The 16,334-nt window shown below is 35.0% G+C and overlaps 2 protein-coding genes across 3 annotated transcripts; one reads left to right on the top strand and one right to left on the bottom strand.

Moving 5' to 3' along the window:
- Positions 1-58: 58 nt before the first annotated feature.
- Positions 59-10,075, top strand: Naa60 (N-alpha-acetyltransferase 60). Its single transcript, XM_072304094.1, has 6 exons — positions 59-317; positions 1,603-1,714; positions 2,971-3,135; positions 3,512-3,738; positions 4,785-4,890; positions 5,751-10,075. Exons 1-6 carry the CDS (start codon positions 271-273, stop codon positions 5,904-5,906), a joined length of 813 nt encoding a protein of 270 aa, XP_072160195.1. The 5' UTR covers positions 59-270; the 3' UTR covers positions 5,907-10,075.
- Sbds (SBDS ribosome maturation factor) lies at positions 8,990-15,821 on the bottom strand. 2 transcript variants are annotated; one of them, XM_019060162.2, is made up of 6 exons: positions 15,674-15,821; positions 14,396-14,540; positions 13,632-13,852; positions 12,882-12,991; positions 12,120-12,287; positions 8,990-10,987 (listed from the first exon to the last, which is right to left on the bottom strand). In XM_019060162.2, the coding sequence occupies exons 2-6, from the start codon at positions 14,524-14,526 to the stop codon at positions 10,862-10,864; spliced, it is 756 nt and encodes a 251-aa protein (XP_018915707.2). In that variant the 5' UTR covers positions 14,527-14,540; positions 15,674-15,821; the 3' UTR covers positions 8,990-10,861. The 2 variants fall into 2 exon arrangements, with proteins under 2 accessions (XP_018915707.2, XP_018915706.2); XM_019060161.2 differs by lacking the exon at positions 15,674-15,821 and adding an exon at positions 15,327-15,659.
- Positions 15,822-16,334: the final 513 nt, after the last annotated feature.

Genomic DNA, 16,334 nt, shown 5'->3' with positions numbered 1-16,334 from the left:
CCTAAAAATGATCAACGGTGAGCTCTCCGATGAGCACATCGACCAACACTCCCGAATTTCATTTCAATGATAACAACTTGTATTGGTAAACATTCTTATCAAAAATTGTTCTTACTGAATACTCAGTGACTTCCTTTTATTTTTTAATTACTACCCAGCTTAGCCTTTTCTCAATAACCGATTTTATGTAGGAGCGTGAGTAAAACCTCTGGAGGATAAATGTTTCTTCCAAGCTTCTCGTTATCGTCATGTCAATTCCTTTTCTAGGTTATGCCACTTTGGTGGCCAAAATCAATTTTCATGGATTCATTTAGTTGGTGAGTATGAAAATTTCAAAGCTTTTTACATTGTCGTTTGCTGCTTTGAATCCAGTTTTATCACACAGCTGCATCTAATAGCTGTAGATTTTATACGGATTATATGTCAATGAGATTCTTCACAAGCTCAAGTCTCTTGAAGGGTCAAAAGCGTGAAGTCTGCGCATTCATCGAGTCATTTTCTAATGACTCAATTTCCAATTTGAAAGTCTGAACTTAGATAGGGTCTCAAGAAGTTATTGATTTGGGATCAAATCTTATTATACTGAAAGCACCAAAATAAGATAAACAGGATATTATCTAAACAGAATAATACTCTAAGACAACCTCCTGCCGACCTGAACTAGAAAAAAACCGGCGTTTGTCTTCCCTTCAAAATCTTACATTAAAAACAATTCGCATACCAGAAAGTTCCGAAATCAACTCCTGAACAAAGCACTCACAAGTTTTTTCAACCCTACAGATGGAATAGAAGTTAGTTTATACAAGTGACGTCATTTGTATTTATGCCATTTAACCATGATTAATTTTTATCTTCAATAGTACATCTTCTTTAGAAGTTGATTACTAGATAAATCCTATTATGTGATTTTTTTTTCTTGTAAAATTTTGAAGTGAAAACATTTTGCTTTGTGTTTCAATTTATACTTGTCAACCGGCCCTACTGTCTCTCATTTTTCATGATACTGACTTATCATGACAGTGACAGTAGTACGAATTTTCAAGTTTTGAATATGTTCTGACACAAGTTTGCCTTTGAACAGAAACCATGAAGATTATTATTGAAATGTACTACTGATGAGGCTGACCTCATTTATATTAAATGACAGCATACCTAATTTTTGTTTTAGTAGCCTGATGAACTTTACCTTGTAAAAAAATTTAAATGCCAAACTTTTGATTTTATTGGAGAAGAATGGAGTTCAATTTTTAAGTCAAAATCAATACAACGATGGCTTAATTTACAAACTATACATCTTCAACTATGTTTGAAATTTATCCTCTCATTTTATTTTCCCTAGAGGAAAAGAGTCAACTTCACTACTTGAAATTTGTAAAGTACCTATAACCCTCAACAATGAAAACGAATCCCAGAAGAAGTCATCAATAAAATCTATTGAATGGTCCCTCCCACCAAAAGTAAATCATGACAGGAAGCGCAGAATATCACAAATGAATGAAAAACGCTTTTTGTATTTTACGATTAATATACTTGCAAATCTTTGCAAATCTTGGCAATCATAATTCTTTTGCAGTCATAATTATTTATTTTGCTCCTTACTAGGTACGCTACCGACACGAGTAATGACCACAAGCCTTGTATGAAAAAATCAGTTCCATTGTGCAGTCAATCTAATCTGCAGTTACGATTTTTATGCCACAATGACATCGAAGAGGTACTTGATTATTTCCCTTCCTTTTTTGATAACCAGACCAAAATGCCAATCATTAGTTTTCATAATGTAAATTTAAGCAGGGTTCATCATGCACTGATTCTTTTTCCAGCTTGATTGCTTTTTAATTTCAAACTACTTACATTTTTTTAAAGCTGGAACGTTGTTATTCCAATTTTTGCTAACAGACCACTAGACACAGCAAGATAATTAACTTTGCAACACATGTCCCCTCATCAAAATTCTATGTGGAATACGATAGTTTTTTTTTTTTTTTTTTTTTGAGTTTTTTTTTGGCTTTTATTCCTTTATATTGTTAAGATAGGAATCTACAGCCATCTATAGACAGAGGAGGTTATATTAATGGTACAAGGGGTTTAAAGAATAAGAGTGTGTAGTAAGATTTTTTTAAGGTTTTTAGAGAGTTGGGTGGGTATTTAGTAAGGTAAGAGTCCCCTACACCAGCTTCACGCTAAGAGGCTCAACATAGCCACTAGTAAGAAAATAATTGACTGAGCCATGGAGAACATTCAAGTGAACAATCAGGACAAGTTGTTTGGTAGGGATTAGTCGGGTTGTATGAATTACTGGGTTGGATTAGTGGAAATTTAGTAGTAATGGGATAGGACCTTTAGAGGGATATGTTATTGGTAGTTAGGAAGTTATTTATTATTTTATATTTTCTTAACGAGGGTTTATGTAATAATGAAGTTATATTGTAGGGGGGGGGGGGGGGGGGAGACATTTTATATTTTTTAAGTCTTGAAAAATTTTATCTCTGTCTTTTAGTTTTTCCCATTGGAAGAGAATACGATAGTTGATTGTTTCCAATTTCAATGCCTTTGTGAGAAAATAGTGTTTTTGAGTTTGTTTAGTCAAACTTTTTGCTCTCAAAGATTCCAATGGCAGCTGGAGTCTTATAAGTAAGGCATTTAACTACTTTTAAAAATTGCTATATTAAAAAATTGCTATGGACAGAGCTGATGCCTATGTAAATAATTAAGACAGAATAATATATCAAGGGATCAAACTGTTCTGTTAAAAAATTGCTTCTTATTTTTTCATCTGGATTGTATTCAGTAAAAATATCCAAAACTGAACAGGAGATAATACTTATCTTATAAGATTCCTCTTGTACTTAACGAAACTGCCCAAATCAATCAATAGTTCCATTTGATTTTAAAACATGCTGCTCTCTCTTGGGTGCATAAGTATATCTACAAAAGTGTATCCAACTTATTTCACTGAATTGTTTACAGGTCCAAGCTCTGTGCCAAACTTGTTTTCCCATTTACTATCCATATTCATGGTATCTGGACATCACCTCCAACCCTAGGTTTTATTCCCTTGCAGCAGTGTATGATGGTGTCATAATTGGTTTAATTGTAGCAGAAATCAAGCCGTATGTTAAATTAAATGAAGAAGTAAGTCTGAAGCGGTATTAATTTTACTTTAAAGCAATATCCATATTACTGAGATATTTTGAATCAAATGATGGATTTGCACCTGATCCATTTCATTTTAGAAAATTTTATTTTTAATTATTTTCTCCTTTAACGTTTTTATTTTCTCTCCTCTTACAGTCAGATTAGTGTTTTTTTGTGGTAGATAGCCGATTTTTGGGAACAATTAATTGTCTTGTAAGGTATTTTTGATCAACTAAGCTAGACTCAATTCATGTAGCCTGTATGATTACCTATGCTAATTTTTTTTTTAAACTTTAACTTGTTGCAATAAAATTGAGATCCAATGAAAATGAACAATGACATAATTACCTATGTTTTAAAATCATTTTTTCAGGATCAAGATATTCTATCCGCCTCAATGGAATCTTACACTCAAGTGGGATATATATTAAGTTTGGGTGTGAGTCCTGATCATCGACGCAATGGCGTTGCCTCTTTACTCTTGGACAATCTCATCTCTCACCTGACAACAGCGGAGAATAGTTCCTGTAAAGCAGTGTTCCTGCATGTCCTCACCACTAATTCTGCTGCCATCCAATTTTATGAACAACGACACTTCAGGTAAATTTAGTCCCCTCCTACTTTTTTTCAAAAACAAAAAATACTTCTATTCAGCTATTTTGCGGACTGCATAGATTTTTAGGAACCTTGAAGCTTTAAGGATTGCAATTTCTGGATGTGCATGAAAAAACATGTTTTTCTGTTAAAATTTATTCCATTTAGTATGAAAATTTGATAGCTCTGCAGGCACCAGTGTCAGGGAAGGAAGCTCTAAAAGTTTCAAATTACATGAATCTCAAAATTATATGTTAAAGATTTGGTTCTTGAATCCTTAAATGGTCAAAATGTTCAACCAAATCCATGTGACAAAGGTGGTAAAGAAGAAAGAAAAGAAATAATTTCTCAGTAACATTGACGATTATTTGTTTCAATAAGGATTCACATTTAGCACTTTCTCTTACTCAGTAGCCTGTTTTTTTTTAAGGAGCGTCTCTGCCTGTAGCAATGACCCAGTGTAATACCCTGTTCACTGTATGGCACATTCAGTGAAGGCAGAAATGGTCCTTAAGATGGATTTGAACAGTTCCCAACGTACAAGATAACACATTTCTAGTGTATTCCGATGAGTTTATTAACTGGGTTCTATTGAAATTTGAAGAACAATTTTATGAACTGTGCTGTTTAAACTCAAAAAAGGAAACGAATCGAAGGCATAAATCCATAACTACGTATCTTGGGTTGCTACGTTGCAGACTTCCTATCATACTTTGTTTCTTTGATGGAAAACTACTCAATGGCAGCTCTTAAAAACTGCCGTCATTTTTCTTCTCTGTGCAAAGAAAATTCAGCGAAAACTACCGGAAATGATGGCAATTTGTTCTCATTTAAAACTATAAAATAAGAACAGAGATTTTTAAACACAGCAAACGAGATTTGCGGTTGCAGTTGAGATGGAATGTTTTTATTTTAAAACTAAGAGCAAAACAAATATTCTTGAAAACACATTAAGTTTTGAAACCAAATTCGAATTGATTGACTGAGAACAGAAATTGATGTTTACACTATTTTGTCCATTATGTGTAATTTTTCATTCAATTTTGTTTCAGATTACATTCATTTGTGCCATTTTACTATTTCATCGGAAACAAATTCAAGGATGGATTTACTTATGTTTTGTACATCAATGGAGGCCACCCACCCTGGGGTGTATTATATCCTTTTTCGTACAGTAATCATCACCAAAATAATAGGCAGAATAGGCATTGAAGTGAAGAAAAAATTATATGCGTATGTTTCTCAGTATGTTTTGAAAAGAGAGTACAGTAAATTGTTCCACGACGGTACTACAAGGGTCTTCCAAAAAGTAAGTTTACATGTCTCGCATCTAAGAAACTATAAGAGAGACAGACCCTATTCATATTTTCACTCATAGTGACTGCCGCTTGGACTGCACACTCTACTCTGAAGTACTTTAGTTGGGGCTACAGCTGTCGGTCAACTGCTTTCCACCCTAAATTTCAGATTTGTCTAATAGGTCAGTTGAAGGCCAACTGGTCACAGAATCGTCTTTTGATGCTTGATTCTTGTAGATTAGCTAAAAATAATTAAATCTGTCCAACCAGCAACTTTCTAGGCTCAATATTAACCAAGATATCGCTCTTTGAAAAGTCGGAATTTTGTCATCATCAATCGCATTAGTGACCTACTTGGTTTTTCCCACCTTGCTTTTATCAGTTAGTGTGATGCGCACTTGCACTGATTATTCACGTGAAACTCGGATGAACGTAAGGTGGAAGAAACAAAGGGTGTCACTACTGCAGTGGATGACGTCATGAACCCGACTTCAAAGGGAGAAACCTTAGTTAATATTGAACGTAGACAGTTGCTGTTTGGACAGATCTTATTATTTTAGCTGATCTACAAGAATCAAACTTCAGAACACGATTCTATGACCAGCGCAACCGATCCATTGTAGATTGGCACCTTTGTTTTTTTATGAGAATATGAAAATATAATATCTCAGATCATTGTGTAATTCGGTGACCGTATGTTCCTTGACTGATATGTTTACAGACTATGCTCGTCATTTCTGCCAATCTTTGTGCCGCAGAGAGTCCTCAGCTTGGTTGTGGCACAAAGTAGAGCATGTCATCCGCTGGTTATGGAATGGTGCTCGAAGAATGGTCCATGATAATGGATCACCATCGGCTGTTTCTCATTATCATTAATTTTTTTTTTTTTTGTTCAATATAACTATACTTGTTAGATTTGTTGTGAATTTATCTTTGTTGCTCTGACTGTCCTGTCAAATGATGGCCCAGCCATTGTTGATCATTTACAGGTGGGGTGATGTTTGCTCGAGATTTTGCCATAGCACTGCTAATGGGAATTATTTTCCCAGTACAAAGAAAGCAGTGGTTGTTACGCTTGCATGACAGTAGTGATTAAACCTGGGGGGCTTCTTTCATGGAAAATTCATCGTTTGAATGTTCTAATCTTCCGAATTATATGCGATTAAGGCCATAAGGTTAGTCAAATAGCTTCTTTTTAATTTTAAGAGGACTTTTTGAAAAAACCATACGGCAGTAGAGAATCCATTGTGTATTTGGTCAAGAGGAAATTTATAAAACTAATGTGTTCACTTACATTCCAAATTACCAAGACCAATCCACACATCGGGTATCTTTTTGTAATCCACTCCCCTTCCCGGCTTTCACTCGGCTGAAGCCAGTGTGATGTCACATTGGAAATAGCTAGTTCTATGTCACTGCGCAGTAGAGTTCCAAAACTCACCTTCAGGAATGACTGACCTGTGTAGATTGGTCTTGCAAATTACGATTACAAGCATGAAACCAGGGCTCTCAAACTTGCTTTCGGCTAGAATTAAAATGAGAGCATATTTCATTTCTTTTTTTAACGTACCGATAACATAGGAAATTGCTCATGTTAACTCTTTAATTTTCACAAAAAGCAGTGTTTCCATTTTTAATCTAACACTAATCTTTGGTTTCTTTCCTCCACGTGAAAACAGGTGAAAACCATTTTGAAAATTAGGATAAAAATCATTTATTCCATTGAGGACAGTCATCATACCTCACCTCTTTAAAGCAAGAACTATTGGTGGCATGATGCACCTTTGTGCGAGGTCATGACGATTTTAAAACGAAAATATCATATGTTTCGATAATCCTATGGCTGCTAGTTTTATATGGTGTTGGTCTTCTGGGACTTGCATGACTCACATAGCAGAAAAATTCTTAGTTACAATCTAGAAACGACAACTGTATTAACCTTTCTCTCATACGCTCTGCTCAAGAAAAATAAGGTAAAAATTACATGAGAGCAAGAAACTTTATTCTTCTCAATGCATTTGCATCTTTTTCTTTTTCATTACTTCTCTTTTTTTCACTCACATTTTCTACTAGGTCTCGCGCTGCATGCACCTTTTACTTTTTCAAAAGGACCTTCATTACATATTTGAGGAAGAGAGAGGTTTGCCAATTAGCTCTTTATGGCATAGACATAACTGGAATGGTTAACTGCAGAAATATTGTCATTGTATGCAGACGCTCAGTACCATGCTGCTGTGCTAAGGAAGAACACTGTATGAACATTCAAGAAATGCCACATTTCCTTCGATAAAATGTTCATTTTCGAGGAAACTCATGAATATTTTCCCTTAAAATTTTCAGGACTTTTCGGTGGAATTGCAAGCGAAATTATCTGAAAAATTGGAAGAAAAATATTCATAAGTTGACCAGGAAATTCGTGTTTTATCTAGGGACACTCAGCAATGCCTGAGGGTTTATACGCGTTCTTCCTTAATACGGCGGAGTAAACTTCAGTAAAAGGTAAATGAGCCCTTGGTTCCTCCTCCTCCCTACAGCAAAATTTTTCTCCTTATGCTCATGGTTTCTGGCTTTCAATTATGATTAAAACTGTTCATTTCCTCTTGAGAGAGGCAGCATTGTTATTCTACTGCACCCTGCATAGTACAAAAAATGTTTCATCGGTCTATTTTGAGTTTTTTCTTCAATTGACATTTTGAATGGTATTTCAGTTTGTAATTTTGGATGGTTTTTCTGCCTCATTGCTTTAGGAAATGTTCATACCTTCTTCCTATCAATAATGTAAAAATATTACTTAAACCTAGGTCACGATCTTGTTCACGCCGCTTCCATTTTTGCCACTGACAAAGACTTATACAGGGTGTGGTTATCGGCACTCAGGATCCAATTTTTTGGATTATAGGGGCACATCACTGGGACAGGGTATCTGCCCCCAAAGATCATTAAGATTCTTATGACATCTGGCTGAGAGAGGAAGGCTCGAGAAGGTAATTTAGGACTGCAACTGGCTGAGTCTTCATCACTGAAAAAAAATCCTAGATTTTTCAGAAGTTGTTTCATCCAAGAATTAAGTAGAAAATGTACCTATTGGTTTGAAAAAATCAACGATGTACCAAGAAATATTTAGAAATATCATCAAGTGCTCCTGCAATATTGAAATTCCAAAAGTTGGATCTTGCGATCTTACTATTGAGGCGCTGGGTGCAGAGAGGGCTCCTGATTGCAGTATTTCAGAATCTTCTCTGCTAATTTGTTATATTTTTGAGAGGAAAATAATGGGCGCTTTTCTCGTAATTTTCTCTTAAGCATTATAAAATCATACCGAATGTATGATAAACGATTCAAGGAAATAAAGTGTATTTACTTTTTTCATAAGAGATGCGATGCTTGTAGAGATTCTGAGATACTGTAATAGAGAAATACTGTGCCTGCACCCAGCTCTTCAATTGCACGAATGTAATTTTTTTTAAAATCTTGCTTTTTAAAGTTTTGAGTTTTTTATAGTTGACATTTACTGTCTGGACATCAGTTTTTTAGCATTTGCGGTGTGGTCCTACATGTCAGATACCTACTAGAAAATATGGATAATTTAATCGGCATTAAATTAAGTTCAAAGTACAGGAAGAAGTGGGGGAATTTTTTTATCATACTGTTGCTAAAATTGACTGATTTTTGGTCTGATCTACATTAATTAGACTTTTAAAAAGTTATTGAGCACCCGGCAATTGTGTGCTGACCCCCCCCCCCTTCCCCCGGTCCCAATAAATTTTGTCTCCTTGTATTTATTTAGTGTTTCCATCACATTTCTTTTTACAGTTTGTGTGTGATAAAAATATTCTATGAAGTAGCGCTTTTTTTTTTTTTATTTATTTCAATGAAAGTCAACTAAAAAGGACTAATATTACTTTTTCTTGGGAACAGAGTATTGTCTACAAAATTGTGTTATTAATTTGTAGACTCCCCCCCCCCCCCCCCCCAAAAAAAAAAATTGACTGAAACGACTTTCTTTCTTTTTTTAAATTGATTCCTCATTTATTCAAAGAAATATAATACAAATGTGAGTAACAAAACTTAGAAGAATATTTAAAGATTACGTCGAAGATCACAGGATTACATTAGATTGAACAACATAATACAAGGTAAAAATATGTTGCAGCATACGAAGAGATGCGATGAGGGTACCCCTGATCATGGGGTGATTCAGGGTGGAGCATTTGAAGAAGAGGAGCAGGAATCACCGGGATTACAGTTATGTGTACCATCTACTGCTTGCGGTGGAGGGGGTTTTTTGGAAAGAGCAGATAGAGAGCTGTTCAGAGAGAATTTCAGATTTAACTAGAAGAACAGGCCTGTAAATGACTTAGCACTTTATGTGCTGAAAGAGCTAACTTTATCCGAACAGAGATTTCCTCGTTCGGAACCGAAGACTTGATTGATTTTAAGATTTTCAAATTGTTTTCAAAGTCGCAGAAAACCAACTGGCCTTTCCATTTCATTTGCATGAAAGAAGCATTAATGCCAGTGGTAATGAATGGCATTAAATACTTAAATAATTAATCAATAATTAAAATTAAATAATTAAATACTCTGTGGGTAACTGAAATGGAAGAGCCGGTTAGTTTTCCACGACACTAACATGTTTCACAATTCCTGAACACAAGCAATAATGGTCATCACTTGTTTTGGCTATTTAAAAAGTTACATCTATGCCAAAAGATTACAGGAAAGAGATGATATTATTTTTTTAATGTGTTTCTACTGTTTTAGAGGCAACATATTTTTCTGTTCAAAATAGATCAAGGTTCTTCTAGGGTATCATTCCAAGTCTAAGAAGGCTCAACAAACTGCCATGGACACTAAAAATTGCAGCTGAGAGGCTGTAGTAAAAAAAGAGTACACCATAGCCACGAATTCAAATCTCTTACGACAATGCTACTAATGTTCTCAAGAAAAAGTTCTTTGTTATTACCTCAGATTAATACTCAATGTGATCCAAAAATTTTCTGTAAACGCAATTTGACCAAAAAATAAAATTTGAATTCTTGTAACTTTGTTATTTTTTTTAATACCAATGAAAACCAACTATCAGATCCACTAAGAATTAATAGGCATTGATTTATTTGAAGATAAGTATAGTGAAAAAAAAAGAAAGAAAGAAAAAAAAGAGGAAGCTGTAGTAACAGATGTAAATGGTGAGAAAAGGGTTACTAAAAATATAAAAATAGCGACTTCTTAATATCTGGATTCAGAGAATTGAGCTCTCACCTCCAAAAATGAGCAGATTCCAGAGTATAGGTATGATATCAACAATTACGAACTGTAAGATCCACCAAAAGCTTGATAAAATTAATTTGTAAATAAATACTTCCCTCATAAAGCAGAAAAAAATCATTTGAAGCTAATAACTGTTTCCCAGAAGTTTTTTGCATCGTTTAACAAAACGGATCATGAGACATTCGATTTGTTTCCTCTCGAGCTTCTGTGTTGAATTTTAGGTAGTTGTCTAAAACTTCAGAGGCTCTTTTGCACAAATGGATAACATTGAAAAATTGCTGTCAGTGCAGGCAGCAGAGACTACGAATTAATCAATTTAATTGAAATTAAAAATCTCTCTTTGAGCTCATCTTAAGATATGAAGTATGCTTAATTCTTCCATCACATGAAACCAAAGATTCAGCAATCCGAGACAACAAAATACATGATGACTGCTGTTTTGCTGTTACAGACACAGGCACTAAAACAACATCATTGGATAAATTTCAGCAAACAAAGAAGCATTTTTTGTTGACCTTGAAATCCTCCGAAGGTTGAGGGTTGTGGTGAACATTCAAATTTCAAAACTCTTCTTCACCTTCTTGCATTTCCTTTAAGTTGACTAATTCAAGGGTACCTTGTCCGCGTGTTTCAACTCTCGCAATTTCATCAATTTCTCTGAAGTGTCCGGGATCAATAAGGCAAACCTAAAATTAAAAACAAAATAGCTGGTGTCAAAAGTAAATAGTACCCTCTTCGGCGGGTCAAATTTTTCAAAATTTAGGAGTCAAAAAGGCAATTGGAATTCTTTTGTTAGATAAATTTGCCCAAAAATGCTGCTTTGACTTGGACTTCAAGTAAACTTAGAGACAATCTGTCACGCACTGGAGATCGGTCGAGGTACCGTGTCACGTTTGACGATTGGTTGAGTTTTAGATGGACTGAAAACATCTAAATGATCCTAAGTACGCGCTCTAGAAATAGCGATGAATGTGGGAGAGCAGAAATTGAACAAGAGAGTTAAAGGGCTGACAAGTTTGTATGTTGAACGAATTTAGAAAAAGATACAATTTTACAAAGATAGTCACACTTATAGCTAAAATATGCCAGAAGAGCTTGAGGGCGTAACGTATGTACATACAGGTCAGGGATGGAATGGGCCATGAGAAACGGGCAGCACACGCTTTTATAAACTTGATGATGTCACAGTAGCGAGACAGCAAGTTTCTACGTGATTGGCTGGCTATAATCAGTGGAGCTATCAGTTGCAAGTCTAGTCATTAATTTTATGGGTGATGGCCGGATGATAGAGACGAGAAGATGAAAAGCGGATAAAATCCAGCCATCCTTAATGACTAGATTGAATTTGAATGAAAAAGGTAGAAATTTAAAGGAAAATTTGGAAGTTAAGAAACTTAAGGTTACAGGTAATGCAGTACCTGTGACATGATCATTTCTCATTTTGGACTAAAGGTAAACTTAGAAATGATTGGCCTCAAACCTCCAATCAAACCGGAAATTCTGGCGTTCTCGGTTGTTGTGGATCTCATTCCTGAGAAAGGAAAATTCTTGGCTTGTGTGATTTTAGTCCTTCCCAGATTTTTAGAGAATGCCTTCAGCCCAAAGCTACTTTTTCTCAGCTTCTTGCTACGCTACTCAAACATTGAAAAAGGCAGCCCAAAAGCAGCAGCATGTCCAAAAAAGTTAAAATGCGTACCAAAAAGAAATATTGCCACTGTGTTTTGCTCTATCAAACTGTATTGATTCTAAGGACACCTTTGATCTTCGACACAGGAGGCAAATGAAAAGAGGGATTCGATGAAAACTGAAGTGACTTACCATGTTTAGGGTGCCATCTGACCACTCTTCACTTTCTACTTTTGAAATTAATTGAGTCATTTTTTCTCTCAATTTTTTCGCTTCTTTTCCTGAAAGAGTAACTCTGACCCTCATCTGGGCTCTTTCAATTGGTATCACTGTCTTGAGCTGTGAGATGACTTCCAGCGCCTGAAATAACCAATAGAGAGTAAAGCTCATTCTTTCTTTGTTGTCTATAAAATATAATTGATGTACACTTGCTGGTGAAATTGGTTTTTTAGAGTTCAGAAAAGCAGAAAAGCAAGAAAATTTGATTCCATGAGAAATGAAAATTGAAGAAATGAAGATGAGAAAATGATCATTGTTTCAAAAACTTATAAAACTAAAGAGAAACACATTTATTATGTATGACAGGAAAATACACAAAATACAGAGTTGCTTTAATTTTATTTTATTTTTCTTTGAACACTTTGTTTCACTAATTTAATTAACTTATCACGAATGGTCATGGCATACATTCCTAAGACTTGAAAACATGGTCCTGAGCTATTTGAGTGGAAAAATTCAAGATTATTTTCAAAGGCAGTTGAGAAACTCTGATCTAACTCAGGAGATATTTATTTAAAGCAATTTTGAAAATTCAAAAATTGAAGAAGTGAGGCTTAAATAGCCTCACCCAAGAAAATAATACACTTTATTAAATAAAAATTCAGCTAGTTAAATCAAAGAGAGAGATAAAATAAAGTCTCATTCACATCACAAACAAAAGACTAGATAATTTACCTGTTGCTTAGCATTTTTGTTAGGTTTGACAGAAATGTGACAGTCCTTCATTGCTTTTTCTATCATTGTTACGGGGTACATTCTATTTGTGTCTGGATTGATACATCTTTCTGAAATATTTAAAACATAAAGTATGATGAAAGTATGATTCAATGATTTAACCTACTATAATTCTTAAGGGTTATAGTGACTTGGGAGAAAATGCCTGCTATTCTTAAATTCACTTATTTTAAAACCCATCTCCTTTCCTCTTTGCCTTTTGAAATCGATAGATAAGCAATTGACAAAGAGAACGAAGGAAAAATCAAGCTATCCTAAGGGTTGAGCGGGGTGGTTCTTATAGACTAGGGAGAAAATAATGGACTAACTATGGGGTCACGACTTACCTCTTTTGTCTATTGCAAACACAGATAGAATCGCTTCATTTTCCCTTTGTCTATCAATTTCAATTATCAGCTAGCAGTTCTTAAAAGATGAGCCAGAAATTTGAGGATAAATGATCTTATTGTTGGTGATTGAATAATACTGTCAATCTTTAAACACAATTGAACTACTTGCTGAACTACAGAATTTTTGGCCTCAAAAATTGTCACCATCGAATTCAGGATGTGGGAAATGTTTCTCCTCTTTGATAGGTAATTTTTGTGGATCAAAATTATTGTCAGGGGCTACTAGGGTAAACTAAGCCCATTAGTAATACAAAATGTTCAGAAACTGTGAGACTGACAAAAAAATAACCCATCCACTTACCTGCAACTGTTGTGGCAATATCTTTGAATAAAGAGTCGATATGTGAGGATCGCTCTTTATCTGAAACTTGAAGCTCCCCTTTGGCTAAAATTTCCTTGCAAATATCTGTCGCATTATCTGTACCAAAGACTTTGACCAAATCCTCTTTCTTTGCGACTTGTCCTTTAGAAACATTAGTGAACACCGTGTGAGTTTGCAAGACTTCATCAAGATCTTTCTCTCTGAAACATGATGTATGTTTTAAATTAGAGAGAAAAACAACAAGAGTCCGATACTGGTAATAATTGAAAACTAGACATTCATATTGTACCTACCTAATTAGATCTGGTAAATAAAATGTCAATTATTCATCCGATTTAAGGGAGGATTCACGATTTTGCCACTGGAGGCTGGACAAAATTTGCCATGCCACAGTTTTGAAGGATGGCATTTATTTTTTCAGTTTTCACTTATGGGTAAAAAGATTGAAAAGAAAAATTAGAGGAATTATTGGAAGCATTTTTCCCATGGTACGGAATAATGCACAACTAGATATGGTAAAACCTAAAGCTACACAAGGTATTTTCCCCCATCAAAATTCTACGCAGAACACATTGAACATATTTCAAACTGCCAAAATCAACCCAAGAATGAGCGACACAAGAATCTTTTGATTCAAATTATGCATACCTACAAAACACGGTGACAAGATATGAAAGGGATTTTTTTTCTTTCAAATAAAATATAGTTGGTAGTTGAAGAAAAAACCTCAATTGGTAACTTACACATTGTTCCTCCAAGACACTACTTTGTTTCGATAACAAGCGATTTCAAATCTTTTCCCACACTTTTTCATTCGAACAACAGCAACATTTGTGAGGCGTATCTGATTAGTTGGAGTGAATATTTTGGCCATGACTGAAATTGGACCTAGAACAAACATGCAAAGGTACGATATTAAAAAACAGAATAATGATAAGTAGGTCAGTTAAGAATATTGTCACTGTCTTGAAACAGTAACCTCGACAATTTTGGGACGTTGCTGATTTCCCATACATGGTTTTGCCATTTAGCCATAGAAACTCAGACCATGAAGGTCATCATTTAAGAGTGATTCAGAACTAACGGCATCGAAGTCCATCATATTTTCTTCTATTATCAAGTGTACATTATTTTAATATGTACACATTACAGTTGTACATTACTGTATACATATCGATGGTGTAAGTCAGCAATCACATAACTCATTTTGTGACGTCGCAGATTTTGTCATACTTTATTTTTTAAACGGAAAACTACTCAAACCCAATTCTTTAAACCAGCCGTGATTTTTCTTCTCTGTGCGAAGAAAATTCTGCATAAACTTCAAGGACAGATATCAATTTGTTCTCCTTGAAAAAAATAACAAAGAGGTAGAGATTTTCAGACACCGCAAACAAGTTATGTGATTGCCGACTTACACCGTCGATATATTACACTCAATATCTATCATGGATAAGCTCTTTGAGCAAAATATGACGGGAATTTTATGTTAAAACACTTTTTTCAACTTTGAATTGTTGGCAGGGTACAATTTATGCTGAAAACTACTTCTCTCTCTTGCTTTAGACTGAATTACTAATGTATGAAACATGAATGTGCTGTTCGTCTTGGATCATTCTGACCCAAATTCATCCGGACATTCACAAACGCAACATAAGAGCCTGAAGTACTTACAAGAACTTCCAAAATCTGAAAATAATTGACACTGCTGATCTAGTGGCAGAAAATAAACGCGATGGTGGTCGAGTTTTGTGCTTGCAAGGAGATTATGAAGTTGCACAATTTAACCCAACATACAGACGCAGATATTTCGCTTAGATTGGCAAAGATTGGTTCAAGTTTGTTCAAGGTCAACAATATTAAAATAATCCTGGAAAAGCAGCTAATTAATGCTACTTGGTCGATATAAAATCATAGACCAATCATTCATATCAGTTCAACCACTTAAATGAGTACTTCTTCGGTAAGCAGCTCATGCCTTTCCGAAGTTCGTACCTAAACTTCACTGGATTAACACTTACGGGTGAAGAACGTTGATGAGAGGACAATGGATTATGACGGAAATAGAATATACTGAAACTGAAGGAAAATTACACTGATGAAATTGTAGTATAGAAGAAAACTCGGCGAGATTGCATTTTCCGAAATCACGACCAGATGTTTTTTAATTTTCTAACCTCACAACTATCCGACTCTCTGATCCGACTTCACACGAATGTAAACATAGAAGAGGTACCAATCTATGTTTAGTAAATGCCACTATATTTCTGAGAGGGGAAACTTACCCGTAAAAGAAAAAGAAATGGTTATATTATTGAGCATTAAGTTTTATCAAAAACTATCGGTGGTAAAAAAAATAATTTTACTGATTGTGAATATTATTTACCTATCCCACCTGATCCAACTGGAATTTGCCGCCTTTTGACGAAAAATACGTCAAGATTAGAGTCCCTTTATACTGAGAGTCAAGACAATTTGAATCCATTTCTGATTGGTTCCCGTATTTTAGGGCCGCCACAGTGTCACAAACGGGAATAAAGATTACATTTTCACCAATCGCAAAGATTATAAACTGGAATGGACCAGGGAATTACGGGTTCGGCAAGGAACAAACGGAATGAGAGGAGGAACGGAGAAAGGCATTTGAGAATGGGCCGATCAAAGATTAACAAAAAACGTTCA

The sequence above is a fragment of the Bemisia tabaci genome, chromosome 1, assembly GCF_918797505.1.
Source record: "Bemisia tabaci chromosome 1, PGI_BMITA_v3".
Taxonomy (NCBI): domain Eukaryota; kingdom Metazoa; phylum Arthropoda; class Insecta; order Hemiptera; family Aleyrodidae; genus Bemisia; species Bemisia tabaci.
The sequence above is the reverse complement of the archived record's forward strand: the minus strand, read 5'-3'. Positions and strand labels throughout refer to the sequence as shown.

Excerpts from the sequence above, each read along its gene's own strand:
- Naa60 (XM_072304094.1), top strand. The coding sequence starts at position 271 with ATGCCACTTTGGTGGCCAAAATCAATTTTCATGGATTCATTTAGTTG. Across the intron at positions 318-1,602 it reads TTCATGGATTCATTTAGTTG|GTACGCTACCGACACGAGTA; the intron begins GTGAGTATGAAA and ends GCTCCTTACTAG. Across the intron at positions 3,739-4,784 it reads TATGAACAACGACACTTCAG|ATTACATTCATTTGTGCCAT; the intron begins GTAAATTTAGTC and ends ATTTTGTTTCAG.
- Sbds (XM_019060162.2), bottom strand. The coding sequence starts at position 14,526 with ATGGCCAAAATATTCACTCCAACTAATCAGATACGCCTCACAAATGTT. Across the intron at positions 13,853-14,395 it reads GTGTCTTGGAGGAACAATGT|AGAGAAAGATCTTGATGAAG; the intron begins GTAAGTTACCAA and ends ATCATGTTTCAG. Across the intron at positions 12,288-12,881 it reads ACAAAAATGCTAAGCAACAG|GCGCTGGAAGTCATCTCACA; the intron begins GTAAATTATCTA and ends TGGTTATTTCAG.